Here is a 27,527-nt window from a genome sequence, read left to right as displayed (position 1 = left end):
AACAATGGCAAAAAATTTATTTATGCACGAAACTAATTTTTAGCTGATCATTATAAATAAATGAACCTGGTGTGTACTTGATGAAGAATTTAGCTGGACATTAATTTTTTGGGAAACCTGAAGAAATATCAGATGATGTTTATTCTCACACTCCAAAATGATCTATAAAAGACAATGACCACTATGAATACAACATTAAAATACACACACCATTATAAATTTGCAGAGTGATAATTCAGAGTTTTGTGATATTTGTTCAAATAAATTGGCTCTTCGTATGTTAATTGTGACACTTAATAAATTTCTTCCTTTCCATTTCCAGGAGCCAGAAAGAGTTTCTGTGTCTCTACGTGGCCACGACTTTACTGGTTTAGGTTTCAATGTCTGCGGAAACATGAGGGATGGTATTTTTGTGAGGGACGTCCTTCACCGAGGCCCAGCATCAGAGTCAGGTCAAATTGCAGCAGGTTAGTGTGCATATTATTATGTTTAAAATAAATATTTAACTTTAATATTTTTAATATGCATATTTGCCTTTGTAAACTAAAACTGTATTAATGCGGGGCATAAAATTGTTTCAATATTGATGAAAAGATAACCATTATACTTTATGTACTATACTTTCACATACTTATAACATATCCACTTTTCATGGTAGGATGATTATGGTGAATCAGCCCCCGTGAGGAGTATTTCAAAGATTCTTAGCCCAACAGTACCTAGGTCTTGTTGAGCCATACCAAATATTTAGCCCATGTACACAATAATTTTGAAGTTATGCATGAAAACATGATTTTTGAACTTTTTAAAATAACTCCTTCATATACAAAAAAAAATAAAAATATGTAACGATAGGGCATCACTTTGTGTGCAATTGCAATTTATTCATTTGATTGATTGCACAATTCAAGCCTAACCGCTATTTATTATCTCCTCTCTGAGGCAATAAACCCCTGTATCACCCCATTACCTAATTGGCAAGGTCAAAATAATTAACCTGATTAATCTTCATTACGATAAAAGTATAGGTAGCTCAAAATATCTTTTGCACCCTTCCCCTTTGAGTTTTTTCCGTATCCGTTACTGCTGTCATATGAATACCACTAGGAGTAGAATGATTGCTTCATTTTAAAATGCTATATTTATTTTCTCTTTCAGGTGATCGCATTGTCAGTCTGGGAATATCTTTTGAGCACATGGTGTTTGAAGATGCATTAACTATCCTGAGCTATGCCTCACCATATGAGGTGTTGCTTCAGGTTGAAAAAGGTGCTAGCCCCCCTGGTAGTACTCTACTAGCAGGGACAGATATCAGTAGTGGCCAAACATCTCTCAAGCGGAATGCTGCCTCAACAACACCTAGTGCTGGAGCTAGCAACTCTCCAGACAAGCAACGTGCCATAATATGCCACCCATTTTATAGAAGTCAGTCGATTGATGATCTTGATAAGGTAAGTAAATAAGATATTTCCCAAAAGAGAAGTTGGCTTCTGTTTTATGACCCTTAAGATGCATTATTCTCAAAGGCTTTGAAATTCCTCCACCGGTACTCATTCCAGCTCACTGATGCTAAAACATCTCCAAGTTTCAGTAGTTAAGTAAATATTTACTTTAAAAGATTAGTAAACTACCTCCTTTGAAGAGAAAAAAATCAACTTGGAAAATTAAGACTTTGCATGACCTTGAACTATGAAATGAATATTTGAGATAAATAAATTATAACAATATAAAGTACATAAAATCTCTTTATGCCCGTGAAAATGAGCATAATTCATGGTTTTTGGGAGGATGGATTATATGGTTCAAGGCGACAACATTAACATCACAATGCTTTGTTTAATAATGTGGTATCAAATATATTTTCTTTTATCTAATCTATATTGTTATCTGTCCATATCATAGGAAAAAGTTTTATTTACTTTTGGCACATTGTTACCACTTTTTGGAAACAAATAATATGCTAGGATTATTTGGCCAAAATAAATATTGGAGTTAGAAAGAGTAATTGACAAAATATGCATCATGAATCCTGTTACATTTATAAATTTAAAGGATCATTCTCACACTACCTGCCATTTTGCTGTGTTACATTTATAGCTCATGGATCATAATTAATTTATTTTCAAGGAATAGAAAATATGCCAGTAGTCTCTGGATACCCAGTCAGTTGAAATTACCCCTAATATTTATAAAATAAGTACTAATTGAAAAATGGTTGAGAGAAATTTATCCTAAGAAAACTACTCTGCTGCTCTTAGTAGATTGTTGTGGGTACTGAACTGGCCTTAGAATAGTAACTTTTTGTCACTAAAAAGCACTTAGGAAAGCCTGAATCACATGACTATATTTTACTCACCAGTCTTGGCATCATGACAGCTTAGCTTTTCAATAATAAGGAACATTAGAAAATAATCCATTATGTGCTTTATTATTCAGATGCTTGTGTCATAATTGGGCTCATAATGTCAAATTATGCTATTGAAAGTGTTTACTGAAGGGGTTTGGATTAGGACTGTAATTTACCAAGCTTCAATGAAATTACTAAAAGTAAGCCAATTGAGCGAGGCTTTCGGGAGCCATTTCAATTGGGCATTTTCAATAGCCCTTGAAACCTGACATCTCTTTTGATTATCTACAGCTATTTACTATTCCACTACCCCTCCAAATGATAATTTTCAGTAGAAAACATTTAGGCTTTCATTGGTACATCTCCAAACTTGCAAGTGTAAGTCATGTGATTCGGGTTCAATGAAAAGGATCTAATAAACTGCTTTTAAATCACAAACTTATTTTTATGCATTTACGTATTAAATATTATGCTGTGGCTATTATTTTCATAACTTCACTAATGCTAAAAATGCAGGGGTCACTACCAGATATTACAATTGAATCTCCACATCAAACAACCCCATCCTTCATTACTTTCACATTAAGACCAGTGTTATTTAAACATTGACAAATATAAAGTAACTGAATTACTTGCTATACATTGTTACTGAGGCTTCAGAAGCGATTAAATTGATAAGTGTTTATCAGATTAATGCCACATTGACTAATTTTGGTGGACAACAGTTTTGGGTGCATCCCAGCTCCCATCTTCGGGTAGTAAGAAGGAGCCCGCAACTGTCATCCACCAAAATGAGTCAATGCTGCTTTAACCCGAAAAACAATTATCTACTTGCAATACAGTTGAAATGAATCATAAAAGTTTACTGGATCTATGTTACAAAATGTAAAAGTATAATTAGTAAATTATATTTGGCAACTTAAGTTCTGTGATCCATATTTAAGACTGATAATTTAATGCTCACCTCAAACACATTGCTCCCTTTGTTGATCAATATGACCTAATAAATTTTATATTTTTACGTGACTACCAATCAAGGCTGTTTATCTTACTATTACTCAGGTGGTTTAGGGGTTCATTTCTCCCCTAAATGCTGGGGAGGAATTCTTTTCGCATATCCCTCCCACTGAACCACTCCTCGTCCACCAGAAAAATTTTTCTTGCCACAGCCTCACTACAAATGATACTTGGATCATCTGACTTCCCACACATCCAGTACCACTGTAGGCCCAGAAAAGAAATCATTTAATCCTCAAAAGTACATTTACTAACACAAACATTTTTCTTGCAGATTGGAAAGGCCAGTATAAATGCTAAGCGTGCCCAACAAATTGCAGAGATGACAAGACTAAAATCCAACACACAGGATGAAGCAAATCACGGCAGTACTAGAGGGGGAATTGCGGAGGTTGATGGCCGTCCTCACCACAAGGACGTTGAGGATGAAAAGTTGCAGAAACGTGAGGCTCCCTCAGAGGAGGACCTGAAGAAGGATGGAGAAATGGGATCTCATCACCATGGGTACCAGAAGTTTGGTGTCAGGGTGCTACCCATGGGAAACCCGGGTGCTGGAACACACGCTCAAGGAGTGGGCAAAGTTCACAATCCAGGCCACCAAAGCAACCCCCCAGTGGGAAGCAGAACAGACAGAGCCGAGGAAGTCAGTATCACGATAGCCACACCAGAGCCTCAGAAGCAGAATGAGAGGAATTCGATGATTGAAATGGGAGTTGGGAAAGATATGAAAGTTGTGGTAGCTCCGCACAACCCAGGAGACAATAATCCATCTAGCAAATCTGCACATGATGCCGACGTAAAAAATGCTGTGGAGGAAAGTGCAAAACCAGCCGAAACAAAAATTACAATGCCGCCAAATGAGGATGTAGATGGTATTAAGAAGCATGAAAATCCAACCAATAACCCTCACAATGATAAAACAGAGGTAAAAGTTGAGATGAGAGAGAAGAAGAAGGAGACTCATGATAAAATCTCCTCAGAAGGTATGATGATTGACGTCCCAGAAGAGGTTTGCATGGCAGGAATGGCAGCTGTGACAAACAGGAAAATGGGTGGATCCAGCCAGCAGGCCAAGGTAGAGGAGGAGGAAGTTTTGAAGCAAAATGGTCGTGTGCGATATAACTCTGGAGGAAGCGGCGATGAAGGTAGTGAGGATGGCGATAGGATCCTTGGTAATACCCCAGGTAGCGGAGGCAAACGAAGGGCTCCAGCCCCACCAGCTGAAACTCCAGAGAATAATCCCGGGGATGGGGATGCAGCTGAACCAACCTCATCTGAGGCCACAATGGAAGAGGAAACTCCACTTTGCATTCCAGTTACTGAGGAACGGAAGAAAAAGGGAGGAACTAGAATAGAATTAGGATTAGATCACATCACGATACATCACCAGCCGCAACCAACAGAGAAAATCCCACCTATGAACACTGAAGAGGATACTGCTCCTATGGAAACAACAGCTCTGAATGAAGAGAAGGATAACGGAGAAGGGAACAATTCTATGACTGCAGCAGAGGAAAACTCCAGTGACACAGAAGCGGATGATGCACCCACAGCAAAAAGAGCTGTCACCACCGTCACTGGAGGGAAGGCTGCTTCTCTCGGAGATCTATCTTGCCTAGAGGGAGGTGAGGTACACCGCCCTCCAAGAATGAGAGCTGGGCCCTCATCTGTCACTGGACCAGGAGAGGGAGTAGTGCTGGAGAGAGCAGTATCCCTTGACTTAGGCAATGCTGAAGAAGTAGTGACATGTCCCACCCCAACTGCATCAATAGGTAGCGCCAAAAAACGCAAGGCTCCTGCACCTCCAGCACCAGTATCTCGAGGCAACTCTAATGGCTCTGATGAAATTGATGGAAGCTCCAGGGCAGACACTGGACTCGATGGGGATGAATATGGAAAGGAGCCTCGCCTAATTGGTATTGGGACCACGGATACATTTGGTCGCCGCCTTAAGAAATCTTCAGACTGGGGGACGATGGAAGAAGCCCTGCTGGCCGGAGGTTCTCCGTCCTCTTCCTCGACATCCTCTTCAACCTCAGCAGGGAGAACAATTCTTCACCTGGGCTCAGTGCCATCTTTCATACCCCTATCAACCTCTGATGGGGTATCAGATGAAGTGTTCGGCCCAGTTACTACGGAGGTATCCACCACCAGGACTGTGGAAGCACCACAAGGAGGCAGTGAATTAATAATGGCTTCTATGCTGAAGAAAATCCATTCACAACCTGAAATCTCACTTCAGTCATCAGTGATAACATCCAGTGACATAGACACTGATGCAAATGCTACAGTCACATCAACCTCAGAAATGCCCAAAGCGAGCGATGCACAGATGAATTCCCCAAGTTCAGCAGAAGAGAACAGGGTTATAGTGACAACATCAGCCAGCATTGAAGAAGCTGTTGATTCCACTACTTATCCGAGCCAACAAAACAGCCGAGGAGCAAGAGGCATTGTGCACTTGGAGGCTGCAGACACAGCAAACAGTCATGTAGGAGGTGAAGGAGACAAGGTTGAACCCAGTAGCGAATCCTTTCCATCTTCTTTTCAGAGAGCCAGAGAATTCTTTGAGCGTGAGGATGATAAATCTGCTGGAACTCCCATGGAAGAAGACAACAGCAACAACAATGATGATGATGACGATGAGGTGACAAGTTTGCCACCTTCCTTACCCACTTCTCCAATCCCGACTCTACAGCCAAGTTCACCTTTATCACTTCATTCAACGACTACATACATCTCTTCCATTGAAGATATTCCTGTGGTCCCTGGCTTGCTAGATAGCAGGGAATTTGGAGTCACCACCCACAGTACTCCAGGATCACAGCACCACATCACAGAGATCCAAGTGACATCCATGGATGATGATGGGAAAAAAGTTGAGACAAGGGAGGTAGTTGTCAGTCAGGATGGAGATGAAACTTTTGGAAGGGTCAGAGATATAATAAGCAGTGCCATAGAGAGAAATTCATTAGGAAGCAATGAAGAGAAAATTTCAGTCAATCCAATGAAGCTTCCAAATGCTGATGGAGAAATTCAATCCAGCATGTACATAAATGATTCCTTTCCTACAACTGATGGAACCAAGGCAAACCATCGCATTGGATATAAATTAACTGCGAATATGTCTGAACCCAATTACCAGGTGGGCAAGTCATCGAGCAGCTTAACTGACAACGGCACAATTGAAATGTCTACTCAATTAGGACCCATCGTGGGATCCAGCAATCAAGTGATAGAAGAAATAGGTAGCACGATGGACACCATAACCAGTTCTGAAATATCTTGTGATTCAAATAGTCCAATAGTTCAGATTCGAATGCGCGAAGGTCCCTCAGGTTGGATTCCGTATAGAAACTCAGGAGAAGAAAAAGCAGATGGAAAGAAAGAGATCATGGAAGGAAGTGGCGAACCACCCAAGGTCCCCAAGAAGAAGCCTCCTGTTCCCCCAAGGAAAGATGCAAGCAGTTCCCCTTCTTCAGAATCTCAAAATCGATCCGAGACAAATATAATTAGCCCTTTCTCATCGAGTGTAAAAACTGTAGTTGAAGTCCCCATGTCATTCACCAAAAGATTAGTCCAGGTTCACGAAATGAGAAGCGATGACGGAACAGAAGAGATGGAGGGTAGGCAGGACCAACCAATGCACAGGATATCAGAAAGAGAAGTGATTCAGATCACGCCTCAGGAATTGGACAAAGTGATGATGTCTCATTCCCAGTTCCTCTCCCACAAAAGAGGTGAGCCCTCTCCATCAAAGTCTGAGCAATGGATTCCTGGGGCCACTCGGAGTGTGGTACATAGGATAGTTGAAAAGTGGGTCACAGACGAAGATGGGACCAGAAAGATCATTACAGAGACTTCAGTGAGAGAAGGGGGAGAAACAGTGACGGAAGTAATAGAATCTGAAGGTGGTAATGCGACACCACCCAATGGTGTAGTTTCGACAGTGCCAGAAGGAAATGCTCTGGATGGAGCTTCAGAGTCACACAAACAAAACATGTCAGTTACTCGTATATTGGTCGATCCAGAATTTGCCAGTAACCTGGGAAGGTCTAGTGATGGTGTAATGAAAACTGTTAAAGTGGCTAACCTCCAGTTATCGGGGCTCGAAGGGAAACCCTCAGTTGCACCAAGTGGTTTGCAAACATAGAAAATAATGACACTTTTGAATAAGACAAAGTTGAAATTGGCTTGTTTTCTAAGTGGTGCTGGCCTATAATGACTATTGAAAATTAATTGGCACAAAGTAATTGATGTTTTGGTTCAATTCCATCCTCCCATTTTGCTCAATGTGCAATATTATGGTTCACACATTAAACCATGACCATTTTTGTGCTAAATTAAAAGGTTTAAAATTACATTGCGTAAATCGTGTGAGGTACATTTTAAACACAATTGTATTTCATAGTATTTAATATAAGTGGGCTGGTGTAAAGGAATGACCAGATATAAGTGCCCAAGAATGAGATATTTTCTGAATGAACATCTATGTGATGTAAAAGGCACTGAAATTATTAAAGCAAGGGTACGAAGACCATTCAAACAGAAAGTATTACATGAAAATATTCCTTTAGTTGAGTAAAATTAGAGAGCAACAGACATTCATAGGAATAATGAAAGTTTTCCACCATATGAGTCAAGTAATAAAGAGAGTCATAAATATGATAGTAAAAGCTCTGTAACGAATACATAAGTACGCCTACATAAATAAGTAAAAAAATTATTTCAATAACCTTTTTATCATCACATTCACATGGAGAATGCCAAGAAGTCATCCCCTTACTTTCCCATGTCACAAAGTAGAATCCCTAATTAAATGTGCCATTTTTGGGTGTAACATTACCTCTCATGGATATCTCATAAAAATGAACTAAACATTACCCATTCAATGAAAATGGTCATAGGTCTTATCAGTGGTGATAAATTAGAATTAATAGTTTTAACCATTTATGGAGTACTTAACAATGGTATTGGATAATTGTATACTTGTACAAATTCTAATAAGTATATTTTTATACTGTGGGTGTGTACTATGCAAGATTTGTAAAAAGAATTTGTGTATCATTGAACTCATGTGTGATTTAATGGCATATTTCTATGTATTGCTCAAAATACTTTAGTAATATTAGCTGTAAATAATTATTTCCAAATAGTTAATGGAAATGCATACTAAGACAGCATATTTTTATGCAAATTATTATATGACAAACATGCATGATGTTGACTGGCATTTGTATTCAAACATAACAAATGCTCATAAAAGCCCATTACTACATTACTTCTGAAGAAATCTCAGTATATAAAATGTCAGAATTGAATGATCTTTTAATGCAGGCTCAAACTGATATCTAAACATGACAGTGTCATAGTCTCTGACTGATTGACTTTCAATCCTACACAGGACCATTTCTTCCCAAATATTTCTACATGTATGCATACAATTTTCACAGCTTTCTAACTAACTAAAGTAATGAAGAAAACTTCTTTTCACTTCCACCACTGAAAAACTTGGTATAAGTACAAAATGTATTTATTTTCAATCAAGCAAACTGTATGAGTGCATGTATTGTTGACTATGTTCATATCTTTTTATTTTTATAATTTGATTATTTGAATATACACCAAAAATAAAAGACAATATTACTTAAGTTTCATGAGGCTAATTATTTAGAATACAAGAACGTATAATACTCCCGTGTTTGAGGTCTAATACTGAAAAAATATTCTTGCAGATGTTAAATAAAATGAAGGCTTGAGGCTGAGAAGACTGAAGTACTTATATATATTTTTAATACAGTAAAACCTCAGAAAAGCAGACATGGTTAGGACTAGAAATATTGTCTACCCTTAAGAGGTATCCTTAGAGGTCTGTAAAATTCGCGAGTCGCGATATTGCAAAATAACACGAAATCGGTAAATAAAAACGAAACTTCGCATTTTTTGCGATTTTAGGTGAATTATCCAAAAAATCACATCCAATGAGTCATAATCTATTGAAGCCCAAGCCTTCATTGTTTAACGCTGCCGACATTCATTTGCTCTTCCTCATTACGATTCCATTTCAAATCACCATTGTGAGTGGTTGTGTTTTGCAGTTGGACTGTTTTCTATCGTGGTTCCAGCTTTAAATATCGAATGAAGGAAAGGAATTTTAAAATGCCATAAGCTAGTGATACCACTCATCAGGACAAGTGAATTCAGCTCAGAAGAATTTTATACGAAAGACAGAGTATTACTGTGCAAAGTTTGCGATAAAAGATTTGAATTTGAAATATGTGACACATTGTTAAAGCACATCAGTAGCAATACACAGAAACGTGCAAAAGAAAGGGGACCCACAAAACGACAGCTATCGTTTAAACACACAGTCACTTAGTCAAATAAAGAGGAGGAGGAGCTTGTTGTTGCAACTAATTAAGCATTTTTAAAGGCTTTAATTAATATAGAGAAACTTGACAATCCAAAAATCCTGGAATGGCTCTCGAAGTATACACATATAAGATAGTGGGGATTTGCCGTTTGCCGATTGTATTCGCAAAGACTACATACTTAAACCATTCATATCCCTTGAACCAATATAACTTGAACCATTTCCTTCATTTAGTTTTATGAGAAAATTTGTACAATCGAAATTGTGTTAAATGTTATGTAAAATGCTTAATAAAAGTATAAGTATTCTTGAAACGTGCACCATAAAACAATAAAATGCCTATAAACGTGGAAAAATTGTAGCATTATAAGAAAATCACCAAGATGAGTCCCTTGATGTGAAGTCTGTCATTTACTGGAATTATTGAAGGGAAAAGATCAATTCCTTTCCATTAGATGAATTTTTCAGAAATTGAATGAAATTTTGATGAAAAAGAAAAAATGAGGCTATACCTACAAAGTGTAAGAGCTATAGTTTTCCTTTAAGTACCCTTAACATCATTGGTAATTTTTTTAAGAAATGAAAACCAGAACAATTTTATACATGCCACATAAAAAATTGAGCCAATAACATAAATTCATAGAATGTACCATTTCTAAGTAGAAAAATTAAAGTATATTTTGGTTGACTTTGGTTTTTAATGGTCATCCAAATATTACCTCAGCACCCTTTTAAGTGAGGATGGTAATAAATTAGTGATGGGTCGGTTCGATTCCTCGATTCTCGGCCAAGAACCGGAATCGAAAACGAGTACTTGCCAAGGCGAAAAATCGATTCCGATTCCAGCAGTACTTCAAACAACAAAATATACGACCGCATTTCCAACAGTCATTTGAATTTTCGCGCCACGTAATCGTAATAACAAAACACATATCTTCTTGGGATGTGCGAGTACTCGAAAATTCAAGTCGATCGAGTAGTTGGTACTCGACTCGAGCGTTTCGAGTAGCATTACGGATGTCGAGTCGAGTAGTTAAGGCTACAGAGCTTTCGAGGCTAGTAGGTCCAGCAATCTGCCGACAGGAAGCGCTATCATGAAACTCGTGTATTAATGCAGTTTTTAAAGCCGATAAGTCATTCTAATGCCTTGGCCTGGTAGTTTCAGTCTGCCGAATACACTATTGTTGTTGTCGATGTAGGCGCCGAATACCTTTACGCCAGCCGCGGCGGCCGATCGTCTTCCTAGTTCCTACCCCGCGCTAACTGGTCCGAAATCGGAAAAAGCTTGAATAAAGTCCAAAATGACCTTTTTGGGGATAAAGACTGGAAACTCAGCGTAAATACTCATAAATCATCAGCAAATATTGATTTATATGCCATTTTACATAATTGCGAACCTTTAGTGAGATACAGAGGCCCAAACATGACCAATTTTTCAATGCCACACGAGATATCGTTTTTCCTCAAAATCCTTTGAATTTGTCCAAGTGGTTTTCCGTTGATATGAGTTTTGTGGAATAAAAAACGCAATATCCCTTTGATCTGGTGCTTTGCCTATACTTTCAATGACTTTTGAAGATTTTGGCTCTCATCTGTCTGGTTTTACAACGCAAAATGGCCGACCCGTTTTTCACGTGGAATTTGACATTAAGTAGACATTATCTTTCGTTTACGAAAAATATAACTCGGAAAATTTGAACCACAATATAAAGTAGAGATTTTTAAAGAGTACTAAGTAGAAATCTTGAAAAAAAGTTTGCGACGAAGGAAATAAGAACGATTTTTCAATCGCGCGTCAAGGCTGACCTACACGCCGCGGACCTCTGAGGCTCGGTAACTGGGGCCGATTTTTAAGTTTTTTAAAACATTAGTCCTGCAAATCGTCATTTAAAGCATGGATAATCGTCTTCATTGACTTAAAACAATAAACTGAGGATGTTAAAAAGGATTATGTATAGATCGACTAGACCATTTAGCGCATTACTCGAGTGAAAATACTAAGGATTGGATATTTTTCGGAACCATCCCGCGCGTAAGAAATATGCCTCGGGTATTGAAGTAAAGTGAAGAGATTAAGTCAGCATGCTTAAGAGAGAGAAAAATGAACTGTTTCCGTGAAAGGCAACAAGCGATACCCTTTTTCCCTTTCCACCCTCGCCGAGGAGAGTCGCACGGTAGGGGGAGTTTTCACCCCACAAGGCTCTTTTAGCCTTTTTTATTACTGCGTCCGTCCGATGTAATATTCATTTGCAGCGTTTAGTTTCTTTCTTGAACTTAAAAAAGCAAGAGATTTTAAGGTTGATTGAATGACGTGAGAAGTATAGCATTTTTTTTGGCTCTACAAAACTAAAGTTTAGTTCTATAGTTGTTCGCTTCGTCCACTTGAATTCCATTAAGATTCAAGATCCAACAAATCGTTGATATAATTTTTAATAAAAATTCCAAAGTCTCCAAAATCTTGCAATTTTGGTGGGAAAGTACTTGCCCAATAACACACCTGTGTAGGAAAAGGCAATTTTCTGCAGGAATTAATACTGTAACATGGAGAAGTCAAAACTTGCAAAAGATTTGGCTGAGCATGTAGAATAATTGGATTTTCTGCTTGAGAATTTGAAAGGGCCAAATATTACATGATTCATATACGTAGTATGTAATCTTTATTACAGCTATGAAAATTCCTGTACTCAGGGCTCTCCCTTGTAGTTTGGATATATATATGTGAGGTAGCTTGTTTATTAACAGAGGTAGCAAGGATTATTACAGCACTCGAGTGATACTCCCTTAACAAAACTCGCACCGTCTCTCTACACACATTCCGCGCGACTCACTGCGCGTCACCCTCCTTACTGGCTCTACCGTCCGAGTTCCTCGGCGTCCCCCAGAGGGGCAGCACCTGCCGGACCATTTCGAACAGCCCGTTGATGACAGTCGGCCTTTCCTGATTTCAGGGCCGTCCTCGGCCCGCTCTTGCGGTTGGCTGACCTCTTCTTCTACAGCATCGGATTCCTCTTGAATCGGCTCGTTGGCTCCCTGGTCTCCGAGGCTGCATGGGGGTGGGTTGTCATCTTCTTCTACAGCATCGGGGTCCTCTTGGATCTGCTCGTGGGCTCCCTGGTCTCCGGGGCTGCATGGGGGTGGGTTGTCATCTTCTTCTACAGCATCGGATTCCTCTTGAATCGGCTCGTTGGCTCCCTGGTCTCCGAGGCTGCATGGGGGTGGGTTGTCATCTTCTTCTACAGCATCGGGGTCCTCTTGGATCTGCTCGTGGGCTCCCTGGTCTCCGGGGCTGCATGGGGGTGGGTTGTCATCTTCTTCTACAGCATCGGGGTCGTAGTCTGGTGGGGGTTGGCACCATGGTTTCATTCGATCTGCACAAAAGACCGAATGAAACCTCCTCTGGGTTCTGGCTGCTCCTGGGATGTCTGTCAGCAAATATCTATCCCTGGGGAATACCTTCTCCACCCTGTATGGTCCCTTAAATTTGGGTGCTAGCTTTCGAGACGTTCCCGTCGCCTGGGCTTCTCGCTCGACTAACACTAACTCTCCCCGCACGTATTTTCTTGGCTCCTTGTGAGCTTCGTCAAACCTTTTCTTCTGCCTCTCCTGACATGTTACCATCCTGCCTAAAGCTTCCTTCCTAACCTCCTCTATCACTTCTTTGCTCACTTCATGTTCATCTTCCTGCAATGTCACTACAACTCGGTTCCTTAACGCATTCCGCGGGCGGTACGCGAACAACAGTTCATGTGGACTGGCTCCCACCGTCTTGTTCTTCATCGAGTTCATGGCAAATTGAATGTCTTTCAAGCGCCCATCCCAATCACTTCCATCCTCCGTTGAATTCATCGTAGTGATAGCTCGAGTAATTATGGCGTTTGATCTCTCTACTTGTCCATTTGCCCTAGGCGTTGCAGTGGCGTTCTTGATGTGTTTTATCTGATGCCCCTCGCAAAATTCCTCAAATTCTCTCGACGTATATGCCGTTCCTCTATCCGAGATGATACGGTCCGGACAACCAAACAAGCTAACTATCTCACTCAAGGCCTCACAGACTGGTTTTGACCTCGTGTTTTTCACAGCTCGTAGTACTATGAACTTCGTAAAATTGTCTTGGTACGCGAGGACGTATTCACTGCCTCTTTTGCTACGAGGGAACGGTCCTAGGTGATCTATGTTAACGGTATGAAAAGGCGTACCCTCGCGCTTAGTTGGGTACAGTATTCCTTCCCTTTTCCCGCCTGGTCTCTTGTGGTACGCGCATTCGATACAGGCTGCGATATCTCTCTTTATCCTTTGTCTCATCCTCGGGAACCAGAAATATCTTCTCAGGTGTTCCAGAGTCTTTTCTTCTCCGTAATGTCCCATGTCATCATGGCTCCCCTTTATGATTCTCCAAATCGCATCTCTTGGGACCACCCAACGACTTCCCCCCTCCACTCTTCGACATATTCGATGGTCTCTTACTACATCAGTGTGCACTTGCTTATCCTCGTTTGTCTGTGCTGGCTTTTTCAATGTCGCATGTATTTTCTGGAGACTCGGATCTTGCAGCTGCATGGTCAACAGCCAATCCTCCTGCTGAATTCTGGTGGTGAATATTTTTGAGTCCACCATCTCAGGTTCTACCGCCTTTTGCATGCTCTCTCTTTTTGCGTAAGGCAGACGATACGGACGTGACGTCACGGGTTTGTCGTCATTCAAGTCAATGCTGATGCTGGTGAAGTTCGCCTTGCCTAACTCGCTTAAGTTTTTAGCAAAACATCCCCTGAATTTATTTACGAGGTCGCATAGTGCCCCTTCGTCTTGCGTCGTCAGGTTCTCGTTCATGTGTATCTCGTCTTTCTGGATCCGTGACTCCTCTTCCACCTTCCGCACTTGAGAATTCTTTCTTTCACTAAGGTCGGCGTTTTCTCTGGAAATGGTGAGTCTCCCAAACTCCTTTTCGACCCGAATTCCGGGTTGGTCTAAGGCACTCCGCCCTACAATGATAGCATCCTCCTGAGAATTTTCTGGGACAATTAAAACCTCTACTTCCACATTCACATCGTCTACTTTCAAGATCATTCGTTTCGTGCCAATAGCTTCACAACCCCTTGATCCAAACCCAACTAAACACTTCTGGCTCGCCTCATATTCGACTCCTAGTTCTTGTGCAACGTCTCTTCTCAGGGTGACAACATCGCTTTCTAAATCAACGAAGCCAACCACCCTGTCGTCGTTTATCTCTATCCACTTGTGGTACTCGTCCTTTATGATGCAATTGGGTCTAGTGATTTTCCTAACGTTCCACTTTTTCTCATTCTGGGTCGTTCTCGGTGTTGCCTGCAAACAATCTTTCTGCATATGTCCCGTCTGCTTGCACCGGTAACAAATTCTCTCACGGGCAGCTTCTCGGCACTCCCTAGCGAGGTGCCCCTCTTTTCCACAATTGAAACAAACGCCCTGGGTAGGCGTCCTTTCGCCCCTCACTTCCTTGACTTCAGCCCTTTTGTCAATGGTCACAGGAGGTCGATTGTGAAAGTTTGCCCTATCTCCCAATTTGGCCCTATCTGTGACACTCTCGTATCGTCTTATCTTGCGTAATAGTCCTTCTACATCTTCAAAGTCACACATAGTCAGCAGCTTCACTAGTTCCTTATCCCACATGCCATTTAGAATGTACTTGATAAGGGAGGCTTCATTTACTTCACCACGCCTAGCGATAGTCTTCATCGCGTAAACATATGACTCATGCGTCTCGCCACGCTGCATTCTTCTCTTTGTAAGACTCAAGTGCACGTCGGCTTGGTCCTCCACTGATGGGAAACAATATAATAGTCCTTTTTTGAACGCCTCCCAAGAGTGTACTTCCTCGGCTACGCTATTCAGCCATAGTTTCGCCGCTCCGCGTAACTTACTAACGGATTGGGCTAACAACATCGACTCGTCCCATCCGTAGGCTGATGCAATGCTCTCTACTCGCCTGACCCACTGTACCGCCGTGAACCCCAGGGTTAGCGAAGGTTCAAACTCCGGCAATAATTGCTCTGCTATTTCTCGATAACCCACCATACTTTTATCAAGAACTAACGATTGCCCATTTAAAAGATCTCGTTCACGTTCTAGAAGTTTCCTTTCTCTCTCTAACAATTCTCTCTCGTGTTGCAAAAGCGCTTGTTCCCTCTCCGCTGCGCTTCTAAGGACGCTACTCTCTCCGACAGGATACCGCCAATTTCCCAACGACGGTTCTCTGCCCTTAGTAGGCCACACGACAGTAGCCTCGCGCGGTTGCTCACCGGGTCCTCTTGCCTGTATATCCTCCTTAGCCTTGTCTCTCGCGGCAAACGGCGTCGACGCAGGCAGAACCCACTTAGCGGTAGCCTCTCGGTGCATCTCACTATGCTCCCTGGCCACGCCAGCCTCGCTCTCCTGCTCTCGCCATGTTCCCGCCAATTCAGTCGCGTCCCTTCCTTCCGCAGAATGGACCCCGTTGAAGCTACCTACGCGACACTCGCCATCCCACGACGCATTCGTCGGACTGGTCATTGCTACACTAGAACCACACTCTCTCACCTTACTCAGTCCGCACTGGGGTTTTTGATGTTCTATCTATTGATGGCTGGATGTGCACGAACAACTCCACCGCAGCTCGCTGGTCAATCCCACTTCTGAACTGTGAGGTAGCTTGTTTATTAACAGAGGTAGCAAGGATTATTACAGCACTCGAGTGATACTCCCTTAACAAAACTCGCACCGTCTCTCTACACACATTCCGCGCGACTCACTGCGCGTCACCCTCCTTACTGGCTCTACCGTCCGAGTTCCTCGGCGTCCCCCAGAGGGGCAGCACCTGCCGGACCATTTCGAACAGCCCGTTGATGACATATATATATATATGTTGTCGACATATATGAGTGCCAATATTCTAAAGTAATACCTATCATGTAACACCACTTTTCAGGTATGTTCTGTTTTGAAATTTAGCTATTATATTTTAATTACATAGCAATGATATGAAAGATTCTTTTGTCAACTGACTCTTTCACAGAGTAATATTTAAAAAAGTAGTTTTCTTGTTGCCTGGAATTAATTGATATTTTTCTTGGAGCCTATGGCATCAGAATCGATGGAATCGGTATCGGTAGAATCGGAATCGAAATGTCAGAATCGGAATCGGGATCGGAATCGATAAAATTTTGGAATCGACCCATCACTATAATAAATGCATTTAAAAACTGCCAATTTATGGTCAAACATAAGGAGGCAATTCTATAACTGCTACCTCTATCCATAACAGCTATCATAATAATTTTCCCACCTAAATTCATGCATTTACCATGAAGAATATTCAGCAATAGTCAAAGTCTTGAGGGTAAATGCCAGGGTTGATTGATTTAAATCACTTCGATTTAAATCACGATTTAAATCACTTGATTTTTATTTTTTTAAATCAGGTGATTTAAATCATAATGTGATCTATAAGTTTGATTTTTAAAGAGTCAAGAAAAGGAAGCTGTAAGTGCATAATTTTGATTTTTATTTCGTAATTAATACAATGAATCGACAGTTATCAGCACAATAGTGGCTCTTAAATAGAAATGATACTGTAGGAATGCATGTAACATGAAAATTTAAAAAAATGGCTTTAGTTAGAATACTAGTGTATCCGCTGAAAAAAAATTGTTTACTGATTTAACTTCTAAGCATAGGCACGATACAAAGTTGCAATTACAGAATTTTTTTAAACTTCATATGCTTTAGAACCGCAGCACATTTGATACTTCCAATGGCAATTTTATATTATGCTGGTGTAATTTTTAATTTGATACCATTGGCATTTCCATATTTCTCTCCCCTGATTGACTAAATGTTGTATTAAGTTTACAGTATGTTGCCTCTTGTTGTTTCTGCAAACGATCATTCTCCAATATGCTGCCCAAATAGTTAGTTTTGCAAATAGCTGAATTTTTGATGAATGGAGAATCATAAAAATCTCATTTAAATCAATACAATCCGATTTAAATCAATAAAATCCGATTTTAAAAAAATCAACAAAAATGATTTTTTTGAAAAAAATCATGATTTTTATCAACCCTGGTAAATGCACCAAAGGATGAAGTTCACCTAAAGATATGTGACTTGGCCAGGATCTCCCAATTGCCGGTTAGGCGTATTAGCCAGGTACGCCACCGAGACATTTTCTCACAGCAAACTTTGGGATGAGTTTTACCGAACAAGGTGTGTTTCATGCAGTGTTTTCAAAGTCTTAAGGCTGGCAAAACATAGCTTTCACATTGCCTACATATACTTAAGCCACCAGAATTAAATGATCAATGGTTTCCTTTCAAGGCAGGATTTAATTCGAATGTCATTAAATTATTGTACCAGAACAGCCATGCCAGGCACTAACTGGAGCAATTTTTTTTTTGCCTGTAATGGCACTAAAAGATTCATTAAAAAGGGTTCTATAGATATATTACTAATTCTTTAATGAGTAAAGGGCTACTATAAATCTCAAAAGGTAAAATAACTTCCATCAACCTCAGCTTAAACTAAAATTTCATTTGGCTATAACCATGGGTATGTCTTAATAACATGGTATTCCCTGCGGATTACAAATGAATTTACATTTACAAAATAAATTTCAACAAATTTTACCCAACACAGTTACGAAAAAATTTTTGGGTTAAAATTTCTTTCAGGTGGTGCACAGGGATGCCAGATTATAGAATAGTATGTGGTAGCAGAGGGATTCAAGGACATGAGAGCATGCAAGAAATTCCACACTGAGAAACATAATTAAATTCAGTGGAGTCGAAAGGGAAGCTAATTTTCCATAGAGCTTTAAATGTTTAGGAAAGAATATCTTCATGCAAGGCTAATTTTATGTTCAATGTAGTTACCAAAATGCTGGAGTCATTCTAATTATAATCTATTAAATAAATTAAAATGTATTAAATACTAATCATCACATTGAAATTGTTCAATCAGAGCTAATACAGATTTCAAAAAATAGTACAATCTTAAGTACTGGTTTAGATTCTACGCAAACAACCTCACTATTTGGGCTAAAATGAAAGCATATACCAATTCTGAGTGTAACCCCATATGTATTTAATACGAGGGTCGTTTCAAAAGTAAGGTTCCCAACTCTGTAACTTTGCCGCACGTGGTGCTAGGCAAAATCTGGCAATACTGCCGTGTTTGCCGCATCCTCCACCACCGATTCCAACAATCAGCGTGGCTCTGCAATGCTCATTGCCGGCCTGACAGCCAAACGCGATGGCGTCTGTCATCTCCGTAACCGCCAGGTGCGAAATTCATGCGGTTATCCGATTTTTGCACGCAAGAAAGTTAACACCTGTGAAAATTCAACGACAATTAATTGAAGTGCATGGGGAAACGTGCATGAGCATTCAGCATGTCCGCAAATGGTGTAGGGAGTTTGCCTACGGCCGCACGGACGTCCACGACGAACAACGAAGCAGGAGGCTGTCGATCTCCGACAAAGTTGTGGCGAAAATTGAGAAAATCCTGCTTGAAGATCGGCGAATCACCATTTGGCAACTGGCTGTTCAAATTCCTGAGGTTTCTGAAGCTTCAATTGTAAGGATTTGGAATGACAACGAGTTGCAAGAGGACATTTTCAAGATTCTCAACGGGTAGGCGGCCAACTTCTTTGAGGTGGGAATGCAAAAGTGGATTACTCGACAAAAAAAAAATGCAGAGAAAAAAATTATGACTCTATAGAAAAGAAGCTGAAAGATCAACATTTCCAATGGTGTAATCGTTTTTTCGAATAAAAATTTCCTTGTGCCTAAAAAAAATGTGGGAACCTTATTTTTTTTTAAACCCTCCTAATATTTGCTAACCAAATATTTAAACTGTTGCATAACAACACTGAGGGATTAAGTACATGCAATTGCAATTTTTTACAAAGACGTGATAAAGTTGAAGATACGTGCATGCTTAAGTATGGTTTTGGTTGTGAGGTTGGCTAAACCCTAAGGGGAGTTCACGATTTTAGCTGCCAACCAGTATAATAACCAAAGGATTGAAAGGGACCCGATTCACCTTATTTTATCAACTCAACGATTATTTATCCAAATTTCTTCAAGCGAAAGATGCTGTTAATTCTTCTGAAGCACAGGAAGTAAATTAACAGCAGAATGCACAAGGTAGACCCCCTGGGCAGGAGGCACCCCCTGCCACAAGGGTTGCTGTGGTAGAGCTAAGCCCCTTAGTGATCCTTATAGAGAGACAAAGTGCCCAAGTGCAAGATATTTTGGTAGCAATAAACATTTTGGGTAAATGCTGCAGTCAGTGTGCAAAACATATAAAAACGTTCCTGTGCTCTAAGGGTTAAGCATCCAGTGGCGAAGCTAGGGGGGGTTTTGGGGGATAAACCCCCCCAGAGCTCAGAGAAACTTTTAAGTTAAATCCATTTTACTTAATTGCAATAATATGTATTTCTTATAGAATAGTGTAAGGATTTATAAAATATACCTGAGAAAGCCGTAAAACTCACTATTTATCCTAAAATGTTTCTAGGGGAGGGCTCCCACACCTCCTGCTTACCCTGGCGGGTATGCCATACCCCCAAACATCCCAGTATTAGTTGCGCCTAAAACCCCTCCCAGCCTTAATTCCTAGCTGCGCCCCTGTAAGCATCAGCCTTGTGTTTGTATCATCAGTGAAAAGTAGCAATACATACATACTTACTTCTTCATGGACTGGAAAACATAACCCTTTTGTAATGGCCCATACCTCTGGTCTATTACTTAAAAGAGAAGTGACCACAGAAAAATTTAAAGGGGTATAGGCAGATTTGTGGGTGGCTTCTTCCACTAGGGTTTTCTCAGCTACAATTCTCATCCATAGAAGTGATACCTGAGATGTCAGACTAGCCAGAAAAGAATTTTCTGCATTATTTATGCTTTCAGTTCATGTCGGCAAACATGGTTTCTAAGATCTCCAATCCAAAATTTCATATTTACCTTTTTTATAATAAAACTAGGATCATTTAATAACAATAACGTGCAATTCCTATTATGTTACAAGTTGAATGGACTAGTTATTAATATGCTGACCACCATACCGATCATAGTGACCAGCCACAAAGCGACTGAACCCCAGGGTATTTTTTTTCATCAAGGGTTACCGGGAGAGATTGTTTTGGCCACTAAAATTAACAACACAATTTTTCCTTAAGGAGATAATATTCTGAATAACATGAATAATCAGATACTGCCATTTGAAAATTAAATAACCATTACTTGAGATCATTAATATTGTAATGATGCTTTGCACTTTCAAGAACTACTGGAATTGGATTCAATGATAAAAAAAGCCTTTTACTACCCAAAGAGACATTAAGGTAGCAGTACTATGAGATTCACAATAGCAAGAAGTATTTTAAGAACATTAAAGCCTCCAGTCATTTTGACTAATGATGGTAGTGGCAATTAATATTCTTTAGGAGATGAGGTTATTCAGTTTTCTAAAATGTCTCATAAATCCTTGGAAAAATATAGTGGCTTCCACAGTAAGATTCACAATGGATAGGGATAAAACAAATCTGTTCAACTCCAAGAAGCTCAATTTAAGAGGAAAAGGTAAATTTTACTCAAGCCTCATACGGTCAATCCATAGTAAAATCCATACATTTTACAGGAATGAGCAGTTGGAGTAGCAGTTGTGAAGTTGAAATTTAAAAAAAAATAGGGCAAATATATTTCTAAAATCAATATATTTTAAGAAAATTATTGTTACATCAATAAGGCAATATAAATGCTTGCTAACTGAAAATTATACACCCTCTCACTCCCCTCCCTCCACACTAGTATTCATTCAGATAAGAATTAATTAAAATAAATTGGATAAGATGACCAACCATATTGCAGGGTAAAACTTATGAGGAGACATAATGATGAGAGTACACAATTATCAACTTAAGTATCATCATAAGGCTTTTCTTGCAAGCAGCAAAAAGTAATTATGTCTCACAAGTAATTCTATCTCCTCTGATTTTGAATTGCTCCCTGTAGCATTCAACAATCTGAAATTAAATTTGTAAAATTCATTACTATAAATCAGCTTGGGCCACAAAAGGTAAAGTTCAGATTACTTTACATGTAGGGTAATGCAAAGCATGAACAGGAAAGTACCAATGGGAATAGAAATTTTCAGGCTTTTAGAGTCAATCAATCAAATGCAATACAGCCTTTGAGGTCAGTCATATTGCTGAATTCAGGGAAAAAAATATGGTGCTATGATCATACCAAGTAATAAAGCATGTATGTATTTGCAAAGCAAGAGAAGGAATGGAGTTCATTCCCTTAAGCTTATCAGGGCACCTCGAAAATCACACACCTTCATCACAATGATGATCAACTAATGAGTAAATGAAACAATGAAATTTACAATGAAACTAGTCATGGGAAATGTGACTCTTTTATGAGAGCTGCAGCATGCCTTACCACACACAGCACACACTAATAACAATAATCTTTTATTTGTCCAGCAAATTTGTTTAGCGTACAAATATAGGACACATCAATATTGTATAAGTACATGTAGCGGAATGAATTTATCAACAGAGTAGAAAACATTCCTTTTCAAGAATTGAATCTGTTAATGTTTGAATACATTGATTGATTCAAATTTCTCTATTTCGCGAGGCAATTTATTGTACAGTTTAAGACCCATATTTTTTGGTCCTCGTACAGCATGCCTTGTTCTCACATTTGATTGGTGCAAATTTGTAGCATTTATGGTATTATGTATATCCATAAAAACTATCATCATGATGCAACTCGCACTTGCAATATGTGACTCTTCAGATCATTCAGTCTCTGGGAAGGGGGTATGGAACGGAGGGAAGGGTGATGGATACATAAATGGATGGAGGACACAAGGGAGTGGGTATGTAAGGTAGAGGATAGAGACTTACAAGCAGAGTAAACCATACCCTTACAACCCACCACGTGCTACCTGGCACTGAAAACCAGACACCTAGTGCACATGTGTAGTACCATAGTTTATGGGCCAAAACTTAGTTTACCAATATTTTACTCAAGGAAATAACTGAGGACTAACCAGTCTCTTCAGAGTCACCCAAGTATATACACTATCACCCACCAAGGAATTTGAAATTCTGGCAATCGTCTTGGGACTTTCAGGTTATGCCCACAAAAATGAAGCCTTGTAGCATTTCATGTTAAGCAAAATACACCACTTTGTCTTCCAGAGCAAACACCATTCAGAAGGGGAAGAAGATGCCCCCCTCTTCAAAAAGCAATCACCCTAGATAGAAGTGTTAATTATAAGTGCCATACTTAAACCCTAGGCAGCTGCTAAATGAATGGTGGTGAAATTTATATTGACTGCAATGGGAATTATATTGCCATTTTTCCCATGACAGGCTATAGTTCAAGGCTAATAGGCTATAAAATTTTAATATCAAAAATTTTGAATCGCAAATTTAATTGTTAGTAGTTCAATATAGACTGTCCCTGTTCCTAAGAGCCTCTGAAATTTCTTGAAGACACAGCTGGACAGGTCAAGACAAGGACTACTTGTCACACCTTTTCAGGGAGGGTAAAATATAAGGCTTGGATATACAGTACACTCCTCATTATTCGGGCTAATGACGGGGAGAGACGGCACGAATAATCGGAAAACACGGATAACCCAAACTCTCCCTTAAATGCCTTGCAATGCTTATAATTATATTAATATATTATGCAGTATAATATAATTATATTATCAATATATTATGCAGTTATTCTGTTATTTTAGAGTGCTTCCCGGACTCAATGAGAGCTTCCTTCGCCAGTTCGTGATCTTTTTAGCGGAGCGCGGTCGCATACAGCGAGGCTTGGAAAATATGCACAGGAACACGGTGCTCCCGTGTATGCAGCTAAGGTCTGTTCACTTTATCTTTGCGGGTGAGCTGGTGTGGCTTAACCGAGTTGGGGTGAAAGGAGGGAAAGTTTGTTTACACGTGATTTTCCCTCTGCCAATCAGCAGACAGTAGGCGTGGCCTAGCACTTCGGAATTTCAGTCGCTCTCAGACCTCGGTCGCGTCAACTTCGTGAATCTGCTAGCTGTGTTGCCAAATCTCGCGCGTTCTCTTGGTGCTCTTCGATTCTTCCATTTAAACCCAACTTATAACTTACTGTTCCTTATTTGTCCACTTCAATCCTTTTCCATCGCCTTTCCAGAAAATTTTTATTCACCTTTTGCATTCCCATCAGCACCGACTCCCTCCCTCCACCTATTCCCTCTCAGTACTTTTCCGATCCCTTTATTACCAAACCCTAACCCATTTCTTCAACTCCGTATTTACTTTTGGGTATTACAACCTATATAGTTTTGTATACCTCTGATTTAAAAGAGTAACATCCGAGCGTGTTTATTGAAGGCTCCGAAATTGACTCCGAAAATTAAGACACTGACGGGAGGGAAGACGAGGAGGTTGATTTATTAGCTAAACCACTCCAGCAATAAGTTACAATATAAATTATTTAATAAAATACCCGTCGTGCTACTTTTCTCCATTCTTTTTGCATCCTCATCCTCACGAATTCCCATGGAATCCCCGTTCATCAGAATGTTACGATTATGTATGCTTTTCACCAGCGTTCTCGCATTAAGCGGACAATATCCTGGCTTCTGAGATGGGATTATCCTCAATCCCCTCTAAATAAGTAGCTATACATTGTATGCATTGTTTCGCTGCCGGGCCCAAAATATCTGTGGCCACGTATGAGTCACACCTTTTCAATGGGACACTAGGGCGCCTGTGTACATTTGGCAACATTAAGGTCGCTCCTGCTCTCTCTCTTTCGGTACTACCCCTTCCCCTTCAGCAAAGCCCCTCCCCCTTCAGCGAGGCCCTCCGATAGTGCCCGGGATCTCACGAAAGCTGACCCGCAGAGATAAAATGAACAGATAATAGCGCACGTTCGCTTCCATTTTATGGTGGGAATTCTAACAGAAATAATAAGCCCAGTTTCTCCTAGCATTAATGCAGTAATTCCGATGATTTTGTGTCCGATTTTATTTTTTTATAAAGATCACGGAAAAAATTGAGCGAAAGTAAAAATCATGCACGGATAATCAGTAGCCGGATAATCGGGAGTCTGCTATACTCAATAAATCAATAATAATGTAAGAATTACTAATATACTTAACAAATGCATTAATCGCATTATGAAAAAATTTCTTTCACCGCAGGCATACAATTGTAAACACAGAGATAGATATCTATTCTGCATTTAATTTGCATGATTTCTTTGTACATTAAAATTGATATAGTTGACTTACTCTTTTTCTAGTTCCATCAATATGTTCAGGGCTTTTTCTTTGCCATTCTGCTTCTGATAATTCTGGAAGCCTGACCAACTGCTCACATGGCCAAGTAGCTCACTAAGGGTGGCTTTTGCCTCAACATACAATGATTCATCCCTATGACATGGAAAGAAGATAAAATCAAAATTTGGACAAGTAACTCAATGCAATTATAATAAAAGATGAAAACTTTTTTATGTTCAAGGAATATAAAATTTGACAATATAAACAGATGAATTAAAACATTCTTGTAAAAATTAAAATGCAAAGCCTTTTAATTTGTAAATGAATTTAAACCATAAACAAGGTCTATTCTATTGACCACACCAGGCAGTGGCAAAGCAATGGGTGGGTATGGGGGTTCAGACCCCATACCCACCCCCCCCCCCCCAAAATATAAAAGCACACTTACTTTGCATCACAAAAGAAAACCAAATATTTAAAAAATTGTGAATTTACAAAAGATTTCTTTGAAAAATGAAGTTTTTTTTACTATGAAAAGTGTTACAATTAGTTTAAAACCCAACTAAGTACCTTTTTTTTAATTTTCCCCCCTGGTTTGGGACCCCCCCTAACCCTGAACAAAATTCCTGACTACGCCAGTGACACCTGGCAACAATGCATACAATTATGGTCTCATGGTATTGTGGTCCTGTTGCCATGGTGCCTGCCTCCTAGGTGGAGGGCATTTGAATCAATCTCACTTGAGGAAATTTTTCTTTTGTCAACCATTTTTCTTTCACAGACGCTTCAGATGCACCACTCTTTTCGCGGGTTTTTCCTTCAAAGCTGCATTTTTGCAAGGCAATTTTTTTTGCCATTGGGGCATGCTGTGCCTGTCAGCATTTTCTAATCTTTCATACAGATGCCTTGAGGCAGCCTTCAAATTATGTTACCTTAGCATCATAACACTCATAAATGTTATATTAGCTCTCGATTACCTATTTTTGTCACAATATCACACACACATATATGTATGGACCATTATAAATGAATAACATAATTACTAATTAACGACCACATATATATGCTTAAGGTCGATAATGTTTCAAATATTTGAAACATTATCAACCTTATATAATATTCTGAAAATTTTGGACCCGTATTGTTGATACTATAAGAGCAACTGAATGTTTCATTAGCATCTAGTATTCACAACTAGTTCACAAATTAAAATGCTGCAGAAAATATTTCCATTACCCATGAAAAATTCAACACTGCATGGAGAAGGAAAAAAAAAGAAAAAAAAATGGCACTTAAAATTTTACTTTTTGACAACGATAATTCTCTTGCTGCAAGGAGCAAAGGCAAAATGTAAGATATAGGCTCTATATATATTATATATATAGCAACATTCTGCTACAGATTGGCATAAATGACAATTCGCAGAAAAAATGCTAAAGAAGCCCTAAACTTTTGAGTAAGAAACTTCTTCCTCATCAGATCATCCTCAACTTTGAAATCCATTGGACATCATTTTGTAACAAAAAAGGAATGTAAGTGCAGAGAGAGCACATAGGTATTTTTCATTATAATGCGGTTGTACGTAATGCAAAAGCTGCCTCTGTATGAAAAAGTGAGGAAATACTAACCGCCACTAAGTGCTGTTAAATCCAACACAATTTTCCTCATAAAATATAATGTTTTGAGAAAAAAATTTATGGAGTGCTGCACTACCACCTTACATTTTGTTTGCCCTGATATATACCCATATGGAGGGTGGTACATGGATAGCTTTGGACTCTTTGTCCAAACTCCAATGTTTGGACTCTTTGAAGTCCACAAAGTTTGATTGAACTCCGAGACCCAGTTTTCAGACACCCCCTCCATAAGAATCAAGTATTGACTAGATATAGTGTGAATAGTAGTATTGCAAACAAATAGCAGTATTCAAAGAAAATTAACTCATATAGTGTCACACAGTTTAATAAAAATTTTAACCTTGTGATATCTTGCAGAGGAATGTCAATGTTCTGATATTTCCCAATTGCAATTTTTACCTCTGGAGCCCAGTATTCACCCAATTCCCCATAAAAGAACTGAAATGAAATAATAATTAATGATATTTAGTTTCGTTCTCGAATAGGCCTTTCTTACTCTACGGGTGAACCTTTAATACTTTTTTTTAAAGTCAAACGTTTTCAATTTCAAACAACCACATTCCAACTACCAAAAGTCAAGATAAACTCAAATTCAACAGCACCAAGAAAACCTTTTCAAGAATCGGCGAAAGATCCTTATGATTTGGCCCTGGATATTCTGCATGAGGGTGAATGTAGGTATACAGGGCCAGCGTTCCTCCAGGAGCCAATATCCTTTTCACCTCTTTTAAAAACACAGGAATGTTGAACCAATGAAATGCTTGTCCAGCTGTCACTAACGCGACGGAGTTGCCAGGAAAATTTAATTTTTCTGCCGGGCCAGGCCTAATCTTGAGGAACATAGAGCAATGACACT

The 27,527-nt window shown here is 39.5% G+C and overlaps 2 protein-coding genes across 5 annotated transcripts in view; one reads left to right on the top strand and one right to left on the bottom strand.

Annotated features, from left to right (window-relative positions):
• LOC124167364 overlaps positions 1-9,019 on the top strand; it is a 150,554-nt gene extending 141,535 nt beyond the window's left edge. For both annotated transcript variants that reach the window (XM_046545372.1, XM_046545371.1), the window contains exons 5-7: positions 323-467; positions 1,159-1,451; positions 3,639-9,019. In XM_046545372.1, coding sequence (XP_046401328.1) covers positions 323-467; positions 1,159-1,451; positions 3,639-7,517 — 4,317 coding nt within the window. In that variant the 3' untranslated portion in view covers positions 7,518-9,019. The remainder of the gene's footprint in view (positions 1-322; positions 468-1,158; positions 1,452-3,638) is intronic.
• A 12,427-nt stretch (positions 9,020-21,446) lies between these two features.
• Positions 21,447-27,527, bottom strand: part of LOC124166776 (E3 SUMO-protein ligase ZBED1-like) — a 30,792-nt gene continuing 24,711 nt past the window's right edge. For 2 of the 3 annotated variants that reach the window (XR_006866503.1, XM_046544456.1), the window contains 2 exons: positions 25,047-25,187; positions 21,447-21,774 (listed from right to left, as the gene is read on the bottom strand). Coding sequence is in view for 1 of the 3 variants with exons in the window: in XM_046544456.1 (XP_046400412.1) it covers positions 25,129-25,187 (59 nt within the window). In the remaining 2 variants the exon portion in view is untranslated. Of the gene's footprint in view, positions 21,775-25,046; positions 25,188-27,011; positions 27,110-27,282; positions 27,502-27,527 lie in introns of all 3 variants that reach the window. The other variant, XR_006866502.1, reaches the window with a different exon arrangement.

The sequence above is a fragment of the Ischnura elegans genome, chromosome 10, assembly GCF_921293095.1.
Source record: "Ischnura elegans chromosome 10, ioIscEleg1.1, whole genome shotgun sequence".
NCBI lineage: Eukaryota > Metazoa > Arthropoda > Insecta > Odonata > Coenagrionidae > Ischnura > Ischnura elegans.
This window is presented reverse-complemented; position numbering and strand designations above follow the sequence as displayed.